Genomic DNA, 21,690 nt, shown 5'->3' with positions numbered 1-21,690 from the left:
GCGGAGAACGCGACGTGGTGGACGTGATGACGTGTGACGTGGTGACGTAAGCGCACAGCCACCCGGCTGAGTGCTGGCGAGGGGCGGGGAGGGGGCGCTCCTCCCTGAGGGCGGGAACGGAAGTCCGAGTGTGGCCCGGTGGAGAAGCGTCTGGAGGCTTCTCAGAAACCCGAAAACAGCGTCACCGCGTGGATCCAGCAGCCCGATCCTGGCGTATACCCAGAAAAAGCTTTACTTTGAAAAGACACACCCCTGTGTTCACAGCAGCGCTGTTTACAACAGTCAAGGCGTGGAAGCAACCTAAGTGTCCATCCACAGATGAATGGATAGGATGTTATACATATACATACAATGAAATATGACTCATCCATAAAGATAATGAAATAATGCCATCTGCGGCAACACCGAGGGGCCCAGGGATTATCCTACTAAGTGAAGTAAGTCAGAAAGGTAAACATCATATGATATCACACATGTGGAAACTAAAATACCACACAAATGAACCCATCTACAAAACAGACAGACTCCGAGAACAGACGTGCGGCTGCCGAAGGAGGGAGGGTTGGGGGGTCGGGAGGAGCAGACGGATGCAAACTGTTACACACAGAAAGGATAGGCAACAAGGCCCTACTGTCATAGCACAGGGAACTATGCGCAACATCCTGCAAGAAACCATAAAGAATATGAAAAATAATATATATCAGTGTAACTGAATCACTGCTCACTTTATAGCAGAAAGTAACACACTGTAAAGCAACTGTATTTCAATTTCAATGAGAAAAATCACATGACTGGCTTTCCAAACTGGCACAGAGAATTCTGGAGTTGATGAGAAATGAGAACCCATCTAGATCAAGAATTTATCTTTCTATTTTTGTCTGAGACACGACTTGCTTGAGGTGAAACAAAGGATTACTTTTAACTTTTTGGAGCACCTCAAAGCTTCTGCTGGGACTGTGAAGCTGGGTGTTGGCTTAACTAACTGGCTAGACAAGCATGATGGTGCACGCTGCGGGCTTTGGACGTCGACGCGGCTGTGGTCACTTGTCCAAGAACTAATGGTGGTGAAACGGCACTTCACAGGCTCCGGGAGATGCTATTTCAATATAAACACAACCCAGAAAACAAGCCGTCTCACAGATGTGGAGACCGAGGCTGAGAAGGGCTGGATGCCCAGGCTGGGGGGCGTGGCGCTGGAGCTGCCCTCACACATGTGGTCCTGTCCTTACGCTGTGACCCCAAGAACAACCTGGGGGAGAGGGGGCATGTCCAGGTCCACCCGCACACACTCACATCCGGCTGCTCTTTCCCTGCGTCACGCGCCTGCCAAGGCCAGCTCGTAACTGGCTCCCTGTTACACTAACAGTGGACTTTCAATTTCTCAGCAGCAGAGCCCTGTTTAAAACAGAAGGTAACGCTGAACTCCCATGTGTCAAATAGCCAACAGCTGTATTTTGTTAGTATAAACTCACTTTCTAAATTTACAGTGTAGTTTATAACTTCCCAATATAAAGTCAGTCTATTAACAAAACAGACTCAATGAATGAGAGAGTAGAGTTAAAGGAGGTTTTACTGCAGTCTCAACAGCATGTCTCTATTTGCATTTGCACAGCTGGAGACTCTGTCAACAGCGCCCGCAGTCACATTGGTGCAGCTGCATCACGGTTTCTCGTGGTGGCCTGGCCACCTCAGACCTGCCTCTGTTCACATGAGGCTTTCCCACTAGACACACGTGCTTGGTATCTATCTTAAAGTGTTTATGACCCCATTACACGTTCTGTTAAGTGAGTCATGCATGCATGCTAACTCGCTTCAGCTGTGTCCAACTCTTTGTGACCCTGTGGACTGCAGCCCGCTAGGCTCCTCTGTCCATGGGATTCTCCAGGCAAGAAAACTGGAGTGGGTTGCCATTTCCTCCTCCATGGGATCTTCCTGACCCAGGGATCAAACGCGGGTCTCCTGTGACTCCTGCATGCAGGCGAGTTTTTATTGCTGAGCCACCAGGGAAGCCCATTAAGTGAGTTACATGAGAAATGAAAGTCAGTGCAAACATTAACCTACTGGCTGAAATCTGAATTCCTGAGCAGGGCGTGTGAGGCTGGAAACCTGGCCCCTCCCTGTCCTGCCTGCTGGCACCCCCACCTTATATGCTGTTTCCCCACCTTGTATTTCTACAAACCTTGAGTCCAATTCATGCTTCTGATTCTTGGTTAGAATCTTCCCTTTGTTCGGAGTGCTCTGATTTTTCTCAAGGCAAACTTCTTCCTCAAGAGGCCAGCCTGTTGGTGAAGCTCTCCCACGAGACACTCTTCCAGGTGTGTGCTTGTGAAATCCCATGATGTTATTCAGGGCTACCTTACAGTGCAGCGTTTACATGGATCCAAGGATCCGTTCCCCTCAATCTGTCTTTCCCAAAGGACTTTCCACCATTCTCCTCATTAGACCAAAGCTAGCTCCTCCGTCCCCCGCCTCATGGCCTGCTCTGCTCGACTCACCCCTCTTCTCTGAGCTAGAGGCCTTTCCCCTCTAGGGGGAGGAGACCTCAGTGGGAGCATCACGGGGTGGCCTCATGGGGGAGGGCGCAGGACAGAGGGACCAGGTGAGCATCAAGCGCCAGGAAGCACTAGGTGATTTCCAAGACGGGAAAGAGAAAGAAAGGGCGGCTTCGAGGCGCCATGGGAAGAGGCTTTAAAAAATCGTCAAGAATACTAACAGCTGCTCAGAAAACTGCCACAGGGCTGGCTGCTGTGAATCAGAGCATCCTTCAGGGAAGGGATAGCTGTGACAGCTTCGGAGATCGGGAAGGACCGTCCGGTGGCAAAGACGGGAGCAAGAACAGAACACAGATGAGGGAAGGGCCAGGCAGCTTTAAAGACTGAGTGGCAAATGGGACGGGCTCTGGGGTCTTCACAGAGAATCACAGGTGATGCTCCTGGAAGGCGAGTCCAGATGCTACCTCAGGAGCAGAGACAGCATCGGCAGGGCGGGGGAGGGTCCCGGGCAGATGGAACCAGCCTCTGGCCCACTCGAGTGCGGTGTGTGGCTCCTGCTGGAATCGCCAGGCACACACTCGGAGTTTCACCCCCGGCTGCTGATGCTCTCAGTGCAGCGTCAGCGGGCTCAGGACTGCAAGAGTGGCCGGGGTTGCTGTCGTGGCCTCCGAGCCTGTACTGCTCATGGCCCAGCTCCCAACCTGTTCAGAACCCAGTCGCTTTCCCACCAATATCTCCCACTGCTTTTCCTACCATAGAGCTTGAGGCAAATATTAATACACTGGGTTGATCCATAAAGAAGGCTGAGAGCTGAAGAACTGATGCTTTCAAACTGTGGTGCTGGAGAAGACTCTTGCGAGTCCTTCGGACGGCGAGGAGATTAAAACTGTCAATCCTAAAGGAAATAAATCTTGAATATCCACTGGAAGGACTGATGCTGAAGCTGAAGCTCCAGTACTCTGGCCACCTGATGAGAAGAGCTGACTCTTTGGAAAAGAGCCTGATGCTGGGAAAGATTGAAGGCAGGAGGAGAAGGGGACGACAGAGGATGAGATGGCTGGATGGCATCACTGACTCGATGGACATGAGTTTGAGCAAACTCTGGGAGTTGGTGAAGGACAGGGAAGCCTGCTGTCCTGCAGTCCATGGGGTCACAAAGACTTGGATACGACGGAGCAGCTGACTAAATGACATTTAAACATAAATGTGACTGATAATTAGATATTTACAGATGAGAGGGCAGCATTGGTGAGAAGACTGCTGACAGCAATGGTAATGACTCAGAAGATGCTGCTGCAGATTTGCTGTTCAGGGCCGTGTCATAGTTGGGAGTAGGGCTGGACAACCAAAAACAGACACTCTGAGGCGCACAGGCTGCTGACAGTCGTCTTAGAAAGTGCAGTGTCAGTGTGCCGGGAGTTAACGTTTATGGCCATTTAACATTGTTACGTAGATGTTTCTTTGTTGAAATAATGTTTGGACTATACTAAGTAAATAAAAATATAGTATTGAAACTAATATCACAGTTTCTTTCCACTTTTTAAATATAAGCACTAGAAAACTTCAGCTATGTGGCTCATTTTGTGTTTCTATTAAATAGTGCTTGTCTAAAGTTTATGATCTTAAGCCTGATTTCAAAAGTTATTTTTCTGACTTCAAATGTAGTATATATCAGAAAAACAGCTCTTTTCTGGAAAAAATAAAATTTATAACCATTTAAAACTGAGGTATGGGACTTCCCTGGTGGTGCAGTGGGTAAGACTCTGCCTGCCAGTGCAGGGGACACTGGTTCAATTCCTGGTCCAGGAAGATTCCACATGTGGCAGAGCAGCTAAACCCAGGTGTTACAACCACTGAGTCTGTGCTCTGGAGGCCATGGACCGTGACTCCTGAGCCCACGTGCTGTAACTATTGAAGCCTGCGTGCCTAGAGCCCGTGCTCTGCAATGAGAGAGGCCACCACAAGGAGGGCAGCCCCCACCCACCAGAACTAGAGAAAACCTGTGCGAAGCAATGGAGACGCAGCACAACCCAGAACAAAGAAATTTAAAAAACTAAAAGAAAAGTCTCAGAATGGGTGTATATGTAGCCTTTTCTCTGGAAGATGGGTTGGTTGGAGGTACACAGACACCTGTCTTGATCAAAGAGGGCAGGGGAAACGTTTTAGATTTTCTCCCTAAACCATAACTATGATATCCTAGTGTAATTACATTCATAAAGCACATACATATTGATTATTGTAACACAGCTGTATTTTATCTGGTCAGTGTTCAACACATCGCACCAGACTCATCAGAGAAGACAAGAGGTCTTGGGTGGAGGGGGTCATGTAGACACTGGCTTCTCTTGTTGTTGTTTAGTTGCTAAATCGTGTCCACTCTGCGACCCCATGGACGGCAGCATGTGGCTGTCCCTGTCTTCCACTGTCTTCCGGCGTTTGCCCAAGTTCACGTCCATCGAGTTGGTGATGCCATCCAGCCATCTCCTCCTCTGTCCTCCCCTTCTCCTCCTGCCCTCAGTCTTTCCCAGCATCAGGGCCTTTTCCAGTGAGTCAGTTCTTGACATCAGGTGGCCAATACATTGGAGCTTCAGTTCAGCATCAGTCTTTCCAATGAATATTCAGGACTGTTGACCAGTTTGATCTCCATGCAGTCCACGGGACTCTCAAGAGTCTTCTCCAGCACCACAATTCGAAAGCATCGGTTCTTCGGTGCTCAGCCTGCTTTATGGTCCAACTCTGCTATCTGTACATGACCACTGGAAAAACCATAGCTTTGACTATTGTGGACCTTTGTTGGCAAAGTGATGTCTCTGCTTTTTAATATGCTGTCTTGGTTTGCTGTAGCTTTCCTTCCAAGGAGCTAGAATCTTTTAATTTGATCCCTGGGTTGGGAAGATCCCCTAGAGAAGGGGATGACCACCTACTCCAATATTCTTGTCTGGGAAACCCCACGGACAGAGGAGCCTGACAGGACTACAGAACATGGGGTCACAAAGAGTTGGACATGACTGAGTGACTAACATTTTCAATGCTCCTGGGAGAGGATAAAAATCAACTCTTGCCTGACAGAAACCTTGGGGGGTGTATAGGAGGTCATTGGGCAGCCAGGCAAAAGTATGGACATGTGGAACACTGAGTGTAGGGTACTCTAAGCAGATCTATTTGTGATAAGAGTATAAATTACAAGGAGTCAGACATGGGAATATGGGCATTGAGTATTAAACTATAAGAATGTGCTTCTCAACATGTAAGAAGTTGGACACATATTGGGTATTTACATTATCTATCTCACAGGGTCATTGAGAAGACCCACTAAGCATGTAAACTGAGGCTTGCTAGAATATCTTAGAGTAGATTTGATCTCATTATAAGATGTTATATCATAATACAACCTTTTGGATGCAGCTGGTTTCATTGCCAGGCCCCAGAGATCTGGAAGGGAACCTAATCCCTACATTAAATATGCAAGTGAGTTTCCACAAAGTTCTACTGAACACAGTTTACACATGTACCTCATGGAAGTATTCCGTGACCGCCTAAAACCCATGCCGTTTACGTACAAACACTGACGCTGATAGACGGGATCCAGCCAGGTAATGAGTGGATGCACACACTGCAAACATTGATGAGTCTTTACTTACTTATATTCTATTTTAGCCTATGTTGAATCTAACAGTGTGCAAAGATATGAAAATAATGTCCATATTTTAAAGTGGTCACATAATAGAAATTAAAAATTTAAAAATTATACAGAAACATAAAAGTGGCAATCTTTGAGAAACCACAGGGGAAATGTTAATGAAAAATTAGAGGAGAAAGTACATGATGATAAGACAAGATGAAGCTCTCCAGTGAGGAAGATGGACAAAATCTACCACAGCAGCAAGAAGATCAAACCTGTCCATCCTAAAGGAAATCAACCTTGAATGCTCATTGAAAGGACTGATGCTGACGCTGAAGCTCTAGTACTTGGGTCACCTGATGTGAAGAACTGACTTGTTGGAAAAGACCCTGATGCTGGGAAAGAGTGAAGGCAGGAGAAGAGGGCAGCAGAGGATGAGATGGTTGGATGGCATCACCGACTCCAGGGACATGAGTCTGAGTGAATTCTGGGAGACAGTGGAGGACAGAAGAGTCTGGTGTGCTGCAGGCCACAGTGTCACAAAGAGTTGGACATGACTTAGCAGCTGAACACCACCAACCACAAGGAGAAGAACGACATGCCAGAGAATTAAACAGAAGTTCTGACTGCAAGCTATTGATGAGCTGTGATCAGTCATGATGGGGTTACACCGCTGGGCACTGCAGCATAAGTGAAGGTGATAGACCCACATCGGAGAAGCTTACCAGGAACCATCATAATGGAAGGTCCACGAAGAGGAAGAAGGACAGGTTTACATGGGGCTGCCACCGTTTCACAGCGGCTACGACACCCAGCCTTTATGTAGGATGTAGGGTGAGCTTGCATCTGCTCTGACTGGGCCTCTATTTCAGTGGCTAAGGTCCACCCTGAACTAGTTAGTAAATCCTCTGACCACAGTCTCTAACCGAGACGAACATCCGTGGTTCCTGACGTGATGGGCCAGACACTTCTGAGCCCGGGAGCATCCACAGACTTTCCTTTCCCAATTCACCCAAGAGAATCGTCCAGCTGCCCTTACAATTCCCCTCAGCCTTAAAAGGAGAGATTTTAGTTGCCATTCTGCTTACATCTGAGAAGCTAAGTTTACCTACATAGTAGAGTCCTGCAGCGGCGGGGGAGAGGCAGTTAAATGCTGCTCAGAGGTTTATAAGAGTGGTCCAGCGGTCAAGAGTCTGCCATGCAATGCAGGGGACGCAGGTTAGATCCCCGGTTGGGGAACTAAGGTCCCACATGCCATGCGGAGCAGCAGCCAGCACACCACAGCTAGCGTCTGCACCACAGCCACTGATCCTGCAGGACACAGTGGGGATCCTAGGTGTCCCCCCCAAGACTTGATGCAGCCAAATAAACAAACAAAAGTCTATCAGAGTGGCTCTGGAGCGTGGAAGAAGCAAACAGGAGAGGGCGTGGGGTTTAACAAATGCTGCTGTGGGCTACACATTGGGGTCTACTTTTATATCTACTGGGCTCCCTGGTGGCCCAGATGGTAAGGAGCCCTCCTGCAATGCAGGAGACCCGGGTTCAATCCCCAGGTCGGGAAGATCCCCTGGAGAAGGGAATGGCAACCCACTCCAGTCTTCCTGCCTGGAGAATTCCATGGACAGAGGAGACTGGCGGGTACAGTCCATGGGGTCACAAAGCATCAGACACTAGAGTTAAGTTTCTTAATAAGATGCAGCAGGGGGTGGAGATCAGGTCAGATGGTCTCTGAGGTCTCCTGTCCTTCAAACTCTATGAATCAGTTCTGTGACTGGTGGGTCCAGGCATGTGTGTGGGGAGGGACAACCGTGCTTCTGAAGCTGAGCTCACGGGGGTCTCAGGGGCCGAGTCGTGTCTGTGACCTGGGATAGCCCTATTGGCTCTCTGCTTGTTTTCCTTCACAGTGGCCACCGAGGAGTTATCTCCTCACCCGGAATATCCATAGACCACCATACAGGCAGCATTATAAAGAAAACAAGCCCCTGGACTGGTTGGGGCATATTCCCCACTCGGGTCGGACGCCAGTAGGAGGACAGGAAATCTGCACACAGAGTGTCCAGGGATCTCCGTGCTGTCCAAGGGGCCTCCCAATGTGGGCACCATTTTTACGTCCACCACCTCCACATGGGAGCTTCCGTGCCCAAACCCAGGGCCACAGACGTCCTGGGAGAGCCGTTCAGTTTCAACCCTGGGTGGGAGTCCGTGGGACTGGACAACGAGAGGCTGCCGTCCTTACATGAGGCCCTTCCCACTGAGCTCTGGTGTGAGAAGACCCTGCAGAACCGAGCAGGAGCACACACTGGTGAACTGTCAGTTCAGTCGCTCAGTCGTGTCCGACTCTTTGCGACCCCATGGACCGCAGCACGCCAGGCTTCCCTGTCCATCACCAACTCCCGGAGCTTGCTCAAACTCCTGTCCATTGAGTTGGTGATGCCATCCAACCATCTCATCCTCTGGGGAACATCAGCAAGAACCCAAGAACAAGACCCAAACCCTGACCACCTCGGCCAGGGACAACACAGAGCCTGAAGCTCCCAGCTCACTGTCTGCCTCGAATTTAAGCCTATTTCTGGAAAATGACATCTGCCTTCTTTTCGAGACCTCCCTGGAGGGAGGCTCTGTCACCTTTCCCATCCAGTCATTATTTCTGGGATTTCCTCTTTAGGTCTTCCATTTCCCTTCTGTATTCATCATGGCCTTCCACGCTGTAAGGCCACATCCTCCCCTAGAGGTAAGAAGTCAGGTCTCTGGTCCTTGTCTCCCGCTCCTGGTGGGTCTGCTGACCACACTCCCCCGTCTCTGAGCATCTCTGCATGTTCCCAACGCCTAATTTCACAAAGGTCCTGCCCTGGGGCGACAGGTCTTGATGGGAAAAGAGGAGTCTGGTAGGATGCTTCAAGGGGATTGGGGCCTAGAGTCGTATTTCAGATTCCCCCACCCCCCACCCCACATGCAATTTTCTCCCATCACATCATCCAAGGACAGTGTCTGGGACTGAGCTTGGTGATGAAGGGGCTGAGATTTCAGACTATGACGCTGTTAAAGAGAGGACGAGGTCCCAAGCTACTGAGTGGCCATCAAGGCTATCACAGCCTGAAGAAGGCTCTTCACGCCTCACCTGAGACCCTGGGACCGAACTGCTCCTGGCGTCCGTCTGTTCTTGCTCTCAGTGTAGTTTCCTCCCGTGAGATGATCTCAGGAGATCAAGTTCTTCCTTGAGACATACTTTGTCACAACTGTATTTATTATCTCTTACTTTTCTGTGCGTTCCTATCTTATCTTTCCAAGACTTGAGAACAAGATGCAAACATATTTCTTTTTGTCCATAATGGGACTTGGCCTGCTGTTTTGTGTATGCTGACGGGTGTGATCAAGAACTTTTTGAAGTGTGGGATAAATTATCCATGCACTGGGTCCTAGGAAAATAAATATTTTTTTCCGGGTTCTTTTATATCTCAATGTTCACATATACTTAATAATGTTTGAAACTGTTTTATCACCTTTTTAGATGACCTGCATCCATCCATGTGTGAGATAAATATTTTTTTTTAAAGGAAAATGTAGGTGAATTTTAGGATTAACCGGCATAGCAGGTGGAGAACACTCTGATAAACTGTAACGCTTTATAAGATGTAAAACATCAGCAATGCTCCAGCAGAGGTGATCCAGGAACATTGCTCAGTGAGCTGACGTCCTCAGCCGGCGGCCCTTCCTGTCCCCGGGGGTCCTGGAGCTCCTGGCGGGGGGGTACCTGTCGAGTCCCTGCAGTGACTAAGAACGACCCACGCCCTGGTGGCGGCGGGAACTCACCTTCACACGTGAGCAGGAAGAAGTCGGCCCCGGGGCTGAAGGACGCGCTGAAGTAGGTGCAGTTGTCCACCAGGTCGCAGGACAGGCACTGCCGGTTGAAGCTGCCCACTGTGCTGGCACTGTGGGGGTAGGGCGGGCGGGAGCGGTCACCGCGGGCAAGACCCTCAGTCCCAGCCCTGCAAGTGGCCCGCCGGCTTCTCCTACAGGGGAGATCTGGGGGTGCTGTCCCACTGCCCGTCTCCCTGCTAGGACCCCCGGGCGCTGGGCTCGGCTATCACGAGCCCTCCCTGCCCCACCACGGGCAGGGGCCCCCAGGCACGGCTGCTTCTGGGGGTCACCCAGGTGGGGTGAGTCCTGGTGGGAGAGTGTGGGGTGTTGTCTCCAGCGCTGTGTCCCTCTGAGCAGGCGACCAGCGCTCTGGGAGCAGCAACTACGTGCTCTGGGGTCTTTCACTCCCCTCGGAGCACCTGCCATCGGGTCAGGGCAAGGCAGGGGCTCCCGAAACTGCAGCGCTTGGGCTCCGGGCTCCCCCACGACCAGCGAGCGGGCGGGAGGGGGCTGCTCGCTCAAGGGCCGAGAACAGGAGCGGGCAACCCGCAGCTGTCACTCGGGGCCTTGCTGATCAAGCACGATTTCACGCCCCGAAGGCTTAGACAACATGTGTTATCAGAGGCTACGGAGACACCAAGGTGCCTTACAGAAGCCTGGAAGAAGCCCCGGTCTGAGCTGCTGGCACAGGAAGGGTCCGGACGTGAAAACCGTCCACCGGACCGAGGACCTTTGGGTGGGAAGGGGTCAGCGTCCTGATAGGACAAGTCAGAGGCAGGTGGGCGGCCAGCCTCCATCCCCCTCTGCTAATTTGGGGGCGGGACGGACGGGATTATCCGGGTGGATAAGCAGAGGTGACCCGTCCACGGAGAGAAGCGGGCCTGTGACTGCAGGGATGTGCCCAAGTTTTCTCCGCCTCTGAAAGGACCCCCCTGTGCAGCCTTTATTCTGCGGCTGGAGGGGGCGGCCGAGGACCTGACGGGGCCGGGGGGTGCAGGCACCATCCAGGCCACGGAGGCCTCACACCACGGAGTCCCCTTAGGTGGCCCTGAGCCTGCGGCAGGAACCAGCCTCCTTCCCGTCTGGAAAGCCTGGCTGGGGTGGTAACAGTGCCCCACGGTTGGGGCAGAGGGCGGGCGGGTGGGCGGGGTTGGGGGTGAGGGTGGGGTTGGGGGCGGGGTTGGGGCGAGGGCGGGCCGGGGGCGGGGCTGGGGTTGAGGGTGGGGCCGGGGGCGGGGTTGGGGGGTGAGGGTGGGGTTGGGGGCGGGCCGGGGGCGGGGCTGGGGTTGAGGGTGGGGCCGGGGGCGGGGTTGGGGGGTGAGGGTGGGGTTGTGGGCGGGCCGGGGGCGGGGTTGGGGGGGTGAGGGCGGGCCAGGGGCGGGGTTGGGGATGAGGGTGGGGTTGGGGGCGGGGTTGGGGGAGTGAGGGTGGGGTTGGAGGGCGGGGTTGGGGGCGGGCCGGGGGCGGGGTTGGGGGGTGAGGGCGGGCCGGGGGCGGGGTTGGGGGGGTGAGGGCGGGCCGGGGGCGGCGTTGGGGATGAGGGTGGGGTTGGGGGCGGGGTTGGGGGGGTGAGGGTGGGGTTGGAGGGCGGGGTTGGGGGCGGGCCAGGGGCGGGGTTGGGGGTGAGGGTGGGGTTGGGGGCGGGCCGGGGGCGGGGTTGGGGGGGGTGAGGGTGGGGTTGGGGGCGGACTGGGGGTGGGGTTGGGGGGGTGAGGGTGGGGTTGGGGGCGGGTTGGGGGCGGGGTTGGGGGGCGATGGCGGGCCGGGGGCCGGGCTGGGGGTCGTGCGGCATGGGGATGGGGTGGGGACGCACCTGTATAGCTGGCGCCTCCTCGGCAGGTCCTCCGTGCTGAGGAAGTAGCTGTGAAGACCAGCGGGGGCACAGCGGTTAGATGGCTTCGGGGCAGGTTTGTTACTTGGCACGCCAGGTCCGCCCCCCGTCACCCCCCGGGGGTCGTGCGCTGTTCAGGGCCCACCGTTGGCAAGTTCCTGCCCGGGGCCAGCTCCTCGTGGGCGGGAGGGGACGGCCACACTCCCACGGGCTGAAGGCGCCGCGCCCGGGCAGACCTCCGCCGGCCCAGGTGTGCCCGCACCGCCCAGGGCTCGGCCGCGGGGCGCACAGCTAGGTCCGGATGCGGGAATCCCTTCACAGGACTCTCTCTGGAGGGCCAGGGCCGGGAGTCCAGACACGCAGCCCGACTCCACGACTCCTCGGCCCATGCCCGCCGGGACCCCACGCGGGAACCCAGGCTCATGTCCAGGAGCGGGCAGGGTGACGACGTCCCGTCTGCCGCCCCCCCGGCCCCCGACAGCCTGAGTGGAGCCCCAGCTCCTGATGTTACCCGCCCGACAGTTTGGAGGAAGTCCCGTAATTTCTTTCTGTCTTGGCCCTCTCTCTTAGAAGCGGGGAAGCAGTGAACCTGCACTGGGGATGCACTTGGCTCCCCGACCCCCAGCCCCGAGAGCCAGCGGAGGCTCAGGGACCCCCACGGCTGCAGGCCCGGCTTCATCTGTCGCTAGGACCCGGCGACTCAGGACGTGGCGTGGTGGCAACTAGGGCTTTGAGACGCCGTCCGGGAGGGTCGGTGCTGAGGGCCGTGTGAACGGAGAAGGACGCAGGGCGGCGGGAGGACGCTCACTTACATCTGACTCCGCTTCTCGTCGTAGGACAGGATCTTGGTCACGTCCCAGTCCCCGGAGGTGATGGACTGGATGTTGTCGTTGCTGCTGTTGGGCTGCAACACAGGAGGGGGCGGGGGTGGTGGTGTGAGGGGTTGGGGAGGGGGCTGGATTGCAGCCTCTCTTCTCAGCCCCAGGGCCCTCAGACAGGAGGTGGTGAGCAGGGCCTCCCTGGGGTGATCCCTCCTCCTGCCCGCCCTGGCCTCCTCTGCCCATCCCTGATTATCTGAGTGCTGCTGTGACCGGCAGGACCCCCGGTCACAGCGCTGACCAACCAGCGACTAGATCGCCAGCGACTCCCACCACGAGCTCTGCGTCTCAACCACAAATGTCTCCTAGGCTGGGGACAGTGTTCCTCCACAGCCGGTGAATCTAGTTAGTGGGTCACCACTATGGGGGATGCGGACAGAGGAGAGGGGGGAAGTGGATCCGACGGGGCAGGGAGAGAAAGAATAACGCCAGGAAGGGCGGGGGCGGGGGCGGGAAGGGCGCCCTGGCCCTTGGTCCTCAGCGCTGTTCCTCACAGGGACGGTCTGAAGGCGTCCTCCTGCGTGCTGCACATATGCACACGGTCTGTCTCCAAGTGCCTCCCAGAGCAGAATGACTGTGGCAGTTTAAAGCATAACACACGGAGCAAGATGTTGCCATCCCCACAGGGCCGGGATGTGAGACGCGAGGCGTGAGCCCCGGGTGCCCCGGGAGCGGGGACCCCAGGGGTGGTCTCAGGACGAGGGACAGCCGGTGGGGGCAGGGCCCGTCGGGAGAAGCGGGGGGCCAGGGGACCCACAGGGCAGGGGGGGCTGAGGGTCCCTGGGGAGGAGCTTTCACGGGGGGACATGCTTCCTGCTGGGTGACTAGCGGGCACCCAGCCCTGGAGCCTGCCCCCAGCCCTGGAGCCTGCCCCATCGAGGCTACTCCATCTGGGGCATTCTTGGAACTTCTCCTTGGAGATTACCCTTGGGGTCATACGATGAATAGGAATCTACTTTACAGTCATGGGATATTTTTGATAACTTTTTAAAAAACAATTTTATTCACATGTCCTGATCCTGAACAGCTCTGGACCTGCTTCAATGCGGACCCACCTGCCTAGGGCGGTGCAGGTGGAGGACAGCAGCCCTCTTCTCCCTCCTAAGAGCGGGGTCCCTGAAGGGCAGCCCCAGGGAGCACCCCGCGGGGAGGGGGCAGGCTTCTGGGTGACCCCCTGCAGGGGGCGGACTCCCTGGCGGCCTGCTCTGTCTAAATGCACTGGATTCAGCTCCCACATTCCCCGATCAGTGACCCTCGGCCCTCTGCCCGCAGCTCCAGCGCAGGCAACAGCAGTGCCTCTTTGACGGTGGCGGTGGGACGCGAGGGCACTTGGCCGGCCCCCAGGGCCCAGAAGAGGGAGGCTAGGCTGACTGGGCAGACCAGCAAACACAGTGGTCTACGTGTCCTGGGCTCAGACCCAACAAAGTGCCCAGGGTCTCCCCTGACGTCCTCAGGAGCATCACTCGTGTTATGTTCCTGAGCAGTAACAGGAGGGGCGAATGCCACCTCCATGCGCTTGGAACGGCTGGCTAATCAGGGCCCCACAGGGGAGCCACCTTCCAGTTTGGGGCCCTGCTCCCCTCTGCACACTTTGAAGGTGACAAGTGCACTCAGCCCTGGCCCCTGGGGGCCAATCCCACTTGCTAAGCAAAGACTGGGGAGGCTCACCCAATAGGGGGCTCACCCAGGAGGGGGGCTCACCTGTGAGATGGGCTCACCTGGGAGGGTTCTTATCTGGGGGGACTCAACTGGGAGGGGGCTCACCTGGGCGGGGCTCAACTGGGAGGGTGCTCACCTGGGAGGAGGAGACCGTGATGTGGTAAAACTTCCCCTGCCCGCCCTGTGGGATGGCTCGGACGAAGAAGAACTTCCGGCCGTCCTTGGAGAACACCGGCTCTTCATTCTGCAGACAGAAGCCACTGATTAAGTCTATAAACTGCTTCATTTGGTTTTAAGAGGTTGAACCAGGATAAAACGCGTCTTGAGATACACTTCCTGTGTCATTTCCAACGAAAGATACAGTGGAAGGGAAAAGTCTGTGTGGGGCCTTTTCTCTCCTTGTGAATCAAATGTCAAACCTCCAGCTTCCTAAAAGAAAGTGAGGACTTCAGAGACGACAGCTCAGCACTCGGGAAGTGCAGGGTCGGGCTCCCCACTTACCTGGGACCATGGAATCCGGGGTGCCCTGAAAAACTCTCCAGGGGTGTTTGCTAAACCATTTATAAAACTGAAATAGAGTTGATTTACAATGTCGGGCTAGCTTCAGGGGTATAGCAAAGTGATTCAGTTATGTATGTGTGTGCATCTGGACATATATATATATTTCAGGTTCTCTTCTACTATAGGTTATTACAAGACACTGAACACAGTTACTCGTGCTGTACAGTTCAGTTCAGTCGCTCAGTCGTGTCCGACTCTTTGCGACCCCATGGATCACAGCACTCCAGGCCTCCCTGTCCATCACCAACTCCTGGAGTTCACTCAAACTCATGTCCACTGAGTTACTGATGCCATACAGCCGTCTCATTCTCTGTCGTCCCCTTTTCCTCCTGCCCTCAATCTTTCCCAGCATCAGGGTCTTTTCAAATGAGTCAGTTCTTCGAATCAGGTGGGCAAAGGATTGGAGGTCCTTGTTATTTTATATACAGAAGGATGTATATGTTAATTCCAAACTCCTAACTTATCCGTGCCCCCTTCGATAAACATAAATTTGTTTTCAATGTCTGTGAGTCTATTTCTGTTTTGTAAAAAAGTTTGTTTCTATCATCCAAGGTGTTAAGTATCATAATTCTGAAGAAGCACAAACCTGATCTTGCCTAAAAATGGATTCTATTCTTTGCATCCTTTGGCCTTTTATTCAATAAAATCCACCTCATACTGAATAGCCCACTACGGGGACAAGAAAAGAGAAAGGAAAAAGCCCAACCAACAAGGACAGCCTGTGTGTGCTTGGTGGGGGTGGGAGCACAGTGCTCTCTGGGTCTCACCGAGCTACTCAGCCGCTGTCTGAGGGGTCGGGCGTTCCCCACGCCCATTTGGTAGGCAGCATATGTTTGCCTGGATCCTCTGTCACGGCTGGCTTCTCAGGGGGCTCAGAGGTATAGAATCTGCCTGCTAATTCAGGAGACTCGGGTTCCAGCCCTGGGTCGGGAAGATCCCCTGGAGGAGGGAATGGCAACCCACTCCAGTATTCCTGCCTGGGAAATCCCACGAACAGAGGAGCCTGGAGGGCCATAGTCCACGGGGTTGCAAACAGTCGGAAACAACTATGCACACACACACTGCCTCTTTCCTCTGGAGACAAAACCAGCATTCCCAGTTTTCCCTGGGGAAGAGAATTCCAGGCTGGACTCAAAGCCGGCACCTGGAGCGTGTGGCTGCATCTTGGTTTGCCCCCCACTCTAAAAGCTGAGGAGTCCCGCTCAGTTGGCAGTCGCCTGGATGGGCAGAAAGGGATTTCGCTTTGGGAGGCGACACCCCAGCCTCTGTGAAGCTGCAGCTTGAAGGTTTCCAATTAGTTGGCCACAACATACATTTTCTGATTCGAGGAGATCCATGCTAAGGCGGAGGGGAACAAATGGTAAACAAACCCCAGCTGGCAGGAGGAGAACTCATTTCCCCGTGGTGAATGAACACATGCAAATGTGATATGCCCAGAGAAATAAACCAACATGTGATTAAAGTGACATTTAATCTTCATGAATATTTGCAGTAAAATGAAACCTCTAATCTGCAAATATTTATTTTTCTATTTAGAGCTGGAAGCATGGTATTTAAAAATAGAGGCGACAGAAAAACCCAGCAGTAAATCTGGCTTTGTACAGGCACTTTTATTTGCCAACTGCAGGATGGATACCACAAAACTGCATCTGTTTTCTGGGGGGAAATGTCTGCACTTTTGGCAGAGAAAAATACTATGAGTAAAGGTAATAAATCATTGATCCTGGTCCGAAGCCTCGCTTTTACACTGAGGAGGCCCCACGCATCGCCAGGCCCTCTTTACCTCCATCCTGGGAACACTCCTCGGCGGGCAGGGGAAGAGCAGCCTCTGAACCCCTCTGAGACCCGTTTTCTCAAGCAGCGGATGTGTCTTTAGTGGAAAAGTGCAATGACTTGACTAGTGGTGTGCGTGTGTGCTCAGTCGCTTCCGTCCAACTCTGCGGCTCCACAGACTGTTGCCCGCCAGGCTCCTCTGTCCGTGGGATTCTCCAGGCAAGAACACTGGAGTGGGTTGCCATTCCCTCCTCCAGGGGATCTTCCCGACCCAGGGATCGAACTGGGAAGGCAGGGGTGAGAAGGGAACCGTCTGACCCTGCCTTCCCCACAGCGCTCTGCCCATGAGGAAACAAACTGCACCCCGCTTCAGTTGAGCCCATCCCCCTCCTCTGGCTCAGACACGAACTGCCCGTGGTGGGAGGCCTGGCCCCCACTCCCCGCCAGCGAAGGCCGAGCCCTTCCGCGCCCCAGGCACAGAGTCCAGGACTCCACCACGTTCCGTGCTTTGGGATCCAGGCACCCTCTCCCTGTCTTCACTGAGATATCCTGGAGACTGCAGCTCCAGCAGATTCATTCCTTATAAACTCGAGGATGACACAAACGAAAACGTGTTCATAAAAGCGACCCCTCTGCAGCACTGGGCACGTTCGCAATGTGGCACACTCCCCGGTGGGCTTCCATCTCCCAGGGGGTAGCCCGGAATCCACTAGCTGCTCCCCCACCTCCAGCTCGCCAACCGCTGCAGTCCCCACGTAGTCTCCTGCTCCTTGACTCTCTCATCCCAGGCGTCTCAGGGACGTGGAGTCACATGGCAGGCGGCCAGAGTCACTCGGCGCTGTGCCCTCAGCCGCGCAGCCCACACCACCGCAGGGCGGGAACAACCCAGACGTTGTCACCGAAGAGCACAGAGTGCTCTGTCCACCCGGCGGCACGCTGTTCAGCCGTGAAGCAAGTGGAAGCGGTGGGCGTGAGTTTCTGAGATCCACAGAGCCAGCTGTTTGGCATGATCCCCTATTAGTGGAACAGATGACTTTACGCAGATAATGATTTTTTTCCCGGACTCTTCCGCTTCAACCGCTTGGGCACTTTGTGTGATTTTAAGAGGCACGTCAGCGCAGCATTGCGTCTGGAGCTTGCGCTGGCATCATTGGTCCAGGTGGCACTTAAGAACTCCTCAGCTCCCCAGCGAACACTAGGACGCCCGAGCACTGTCTCACGATAGGCATTTCCTAGTGCGGACCTGGCATTCAAAGCTGGACACAGTAAACAAGCGGCCACACGAGTGTTCCTCTTCTGCATCAAGCGGGCCCAGGGCAGAACAGGGATGAATCTAAGGCATCGCTCCTTCGACGAGGCCGCTGCCTCCCCTGAGATACCTGATGGAAGGCGAGGCCAGACCGCTGGCTCCGCAGGTAACACAGGTGTGCATGGAGCTTCTAGGACGTCCTTGGAGAGCCACTGTGGACACTCCAGCTTCAGGGATTCTCCACAAATGGACTCTACCCTAATAAAGAAGCACGCCTCTGCCGTCCCCACCTTCATTCTGAGACTCAAATCCAGTTAGATTTTTCCCGTAGAATTTTCAGACGATTTTCGCCCCATTCGGTAGGATGAGAAGGAAGTGAGCTTCCAAAACCTTCCACGTGTGCTTTCTAACGTCAGGCTGTGCAACGAGAAAAAAGTAACTGAAGAAAGAAAGTGCCAGTGTGGAGGGTTTTATTTTTTTGTGGGAGTCGGACGTTTTTGTCGGGGTGAGTGACTGCAGGTCTCATCCGATCACCTCCAGTTCTTCAAGCCTGCTTCACCTGCATCTCTTAGCCGAGTCGGGGACAGAAATCCAGGGAAGACTCAGCAGACCCGTCTGGAGTACCCCCCTCGAAGGAGGCTTCCTCGAACCAGGGCGAGAAAGTCAGGAACATCAGCCGCGTTTCGTCTTCTTTCACCAAAGTGGGCCTCCTAGGCGGCTCAGTGGTGAAGAACCCGCCAGCCAGTGCAGGAGATGCAGGTTCGATCCCTGGGGCGGGAAGATGCCCTGGAGGAGGAGACGACATCCCACTCCCAAAGGCTTGCCTGGAGAGTCCCAGGGACAGAGGAGCCTGGAGAGCTATGGTCCATGGGGTCGCAAAGAGCTGGACACGACCGAGCGGCTGAGCACAGCTTAAATCCAGGCAACCTGGGTGGACTCGCCCCCGGTACACCAGAGGGACACCTCGAGACCTGAGAACACTGCATGACCCTGGGGCAGGCTCCTGCAGTGCCCCCTACAGAGCCAGGGCTCTGCAGCCCTGCTGGGCCTCCTGGGGCGGGGTACGAGGGGGTGCTGAGTGGCCCCACCGCCCCTCAGAACCTTGCACTTGTGTGTGTTCCTGGAGCTTCCTGTAGGATTTAATGTGAGAAGCCGTGTTGTAAAACCTGGGGAGGGAGGAACTGGCGGCTGGTGGAGACGGCGAGTGTGGGATTTACACACTGAATAGTTACCTGTCTGTGCAGCCAGGCTTCACTTTCATCCTCGTGTTTCTGGAAGGAAACAACAGCGTTAGAGAAAGGCATCTGCGCACGCCTTGGGTCTCTGAGCGGCGGTGCAGAAGCAGTCCAGCTCCCTCCGCGGGGGCGGCACGGGCTCAGGGAGGAGGCTGGCTGCTGTCTGCCTCCTCTGGTGCCACAGCTCAGAGCTGAGCGCGCATGTCCTCGAGCAGGGAAGACATCACTCTCCTGGCCACAAGGACAGATCCCCAGGGTGAGACTCCTCTGCAGGACTGCCAGTCGGTGGTCACCCCTGACCAGGCACGGGCCCATGAGACAGTCACCCCTGACCAGGCACGGGCCCGTGAGATGGTCACCCCTGAACAGGCATGGGCCCATTTAAAGGCAAATCTCAAGTGCTGCCTTGTGTGTGTGTGTGTGTGGACATGTGTCAGATTTCCAGTTCACAACTCTGAGTAACCCTCGGGACTTAGACCACAGATGAAAAGTCAATCTGAGAGCTGTGTGGAAAAACACGTAAAGGGAGACGAACAAACCCACCGCACTGGGAACAGCTGCTCAGTGGCATGTGCCGCGGCCTGTCCCAGGGCCGCTCTGCTCTTCACCTGTGGACTCTGGCCACAGGCAGAAGGACTGTCACCACGGATCCCACAGGGCCAGGGGCACAGACACCAGGGCCCCAGGAAACGAGCCGCCCCAGCCTCCCCGCTGCGCTGCGCCCCCTCCTCCCTTCCTTCCCCTCAGGAAGCTCATCAGAACAACCCAGAACCTGCTCCAGGCTGTATCACAGACAAAGTAAGTCACCGGCCCGTGGAGGACGCTGGTCCCAGCCACAGCTCCCTGGGACCGTCCTTGGGCTGCGGGATCAGCTGCCTGGGGGCGTCTCCCAAGTCACAACACGGCTGCTTTGCAAGCCCGTCGCCTCCCCAGTGGGGAAATAAAAATTTAGGGCCCCCAAAAAATTAAAAATAAAAGTTTAGGACCAAAAAAGGGTTTCTGAGAGATGAGCCTGGGTTGAGTGGATGTTTCTCGGAGCTCAGGGCCAGGGGAAGTCTGGCTGCAGGTCACTCCTTGATCCTCAGGGGAGCCCAGCCTCCTTATTTACATTTTCATTCCTCCTTGGGCTCCTTCCTTCGCCTCCTCCAACCGCCCACTGAGCCAGCCTGGGGCCCCGGGAACATGGTGGTGACTTGCAGACAGAAGGCTGACTGCCCAGGCTGGCTGGGGGTGCTGACGCTGAAAAGGCCAGGCCCGGCTGCAGCACTGAGCCCTGGGAATGCAGGCCGAGCCACTCCCCCCTCCGGCGCCAAGTGGAGGACGGGGAGCAGGCCCCTGTGTGGAGTGGCCGGGGGCGAGGTGCAGGGAAGGGACACTTCTGGGACCTGGCGGCTGCGTGGATGCGCCCTGAGTCTGTAGCGGTTCTCAAGTCAGCCACCAGGCGGCAGCAACACGGAGGCCCCGAGCCAGGACCAGGCAGCGCTCAGCGAGCGTGTGTGTGTCTGTGTGTGTGTCTCTCAGTGTGTGTGTGTCTGTCTGTGTGTGCGTGTCTCGCTCCCTCTCTCCCACGTGGCCCTGGCGCCGCGGGAAGCCGGCCCGCCGCCGCCTACCTTGGTGCAGACGCCGGTGGTGGCGTCGCAGAGGGTGAGGATGGACACGTTCTGCGCGCGGCTCAGCCAGTTCACGGCAACCTTGGTGCTGGAGGCCCACGTGACCATGGTGATGTAGTGCTCCCTGCAACAGAGGGCGGCGCTGAGGGCGCGGGGCCTGCGCGCCGGGAGCCGGTGCGGAGATGCGGGAGCGAGCCCCTGCGAGGGGGCGGCCTGCGAGCTGCCCCGCGCTGCGCCCCCGCCGGCACCGCCCAGCGCGCCTGCCCGCCCGGCTTCTCTAGGTGGGCGGGCGGTGCTGCGTGCCGCCCGGCTTTCCTGCCGCCCGGCTTTCCTGCCGCGGGGACACTCAGCGCCACGTGCGGAAAGCGGCCGGGACGTCCGAGCCGGAAGGGCTCCGGGGGGACACCTGCCCCTTCCCCGGGGGGCTCCGGTCCCCACGTCCCCAGAGCCACGCGCTCCACTTAGGGAAACGGGCACCGCGGCTCTGGGCGCGTGGTGGGCTTGATCTGACATCTGAGCTGTCAGGCACCTGCTTTTACCCAGACCCGAAAACCCCTCACTGTTCCGGGCCACTCTGCACTCAGCCGCTGGGTACTGGGGCTTCCGGTACTTAATTGTTACCCAGAGCCGACTGACGGCCCCGCCATCAGGATTTTTACGAAAAATGTCCATTAACCAGTTAGAAGGACATCACACACACACACACACACACAGATCCCAAATAAGCAACTTCACAAAAACACGTCCCTCCGCCCGCCCGACTCTATCTGTAATGAGATCTCGTGTTCAGGATGATGACTCCACGTCTGACAAGATCCCTTATCGCTAAGACGCTGCGCGTTTGCCGGACGATGCCGGGCGAGCTGGAAGGAGACCCAGCGCGCTCAGTAATCACTGTCGGCAGAAGGATCTAAACGAGCCG

At 55.5% G+C, this 21,690-nt stretch overlaps 1 protein-coding gene across 1 annotated transcript in view; it reads right to left on the bottom strand.

The window, feature by feature from the left end:
- Positions 1-21,690, bottom strand: part of DPP6 (dipeptidyl peptidase like 6) — a 425,246-nt gene that overhangs the window by 51,302 nt on the left and 352,254 nt on the right. The window contains exons 13-18 of the mRNA XM_088832008.1: positions 20,769-20,892; positions 19,156-19,194; positions 14,477-14,584; positions 12,616-12,707; positions 11,786-11,833; positions 9,925-10,043 (exon numbers count right to left, since the gene is read on the bottom strand). Coding sequence (XP_088688134.1) covers positions 9,925-10,043; positions 11,786-11,833; positions 12,616-12,707; positions 14,477-14,584; positions 19,156-19,194; positions 20,769-20,892 — 530 coding nt within the window. The remainder of the gene's footprint in view (positions 1-9,924; positions 10,044-11,785; positions 11,834-12,615; positions 12,708-14,476; positions 14,585-19,155; positions 19,195-20,768; positions 20,893-21,690) is intronic.

Source organism: Moschus berezovskii, chromosome 3 (genome assembly GCF_049115385.1).
Source record: "Moschus berezovskii isolate FMDL1 chromosome 3, NW_MosBer_1.0, whole genome shotgun sequence".
NCBI classification, from domain to species: domain Eukaryota; kingdom Metazoa; phylum Chordata; class Mammalia; order Artiodactyla; family Moschidae; genus Moschus; species Moschus berezovskii.
This window is presented reverse-complemented; position numbering and strand designations above follow the sequence as displayed.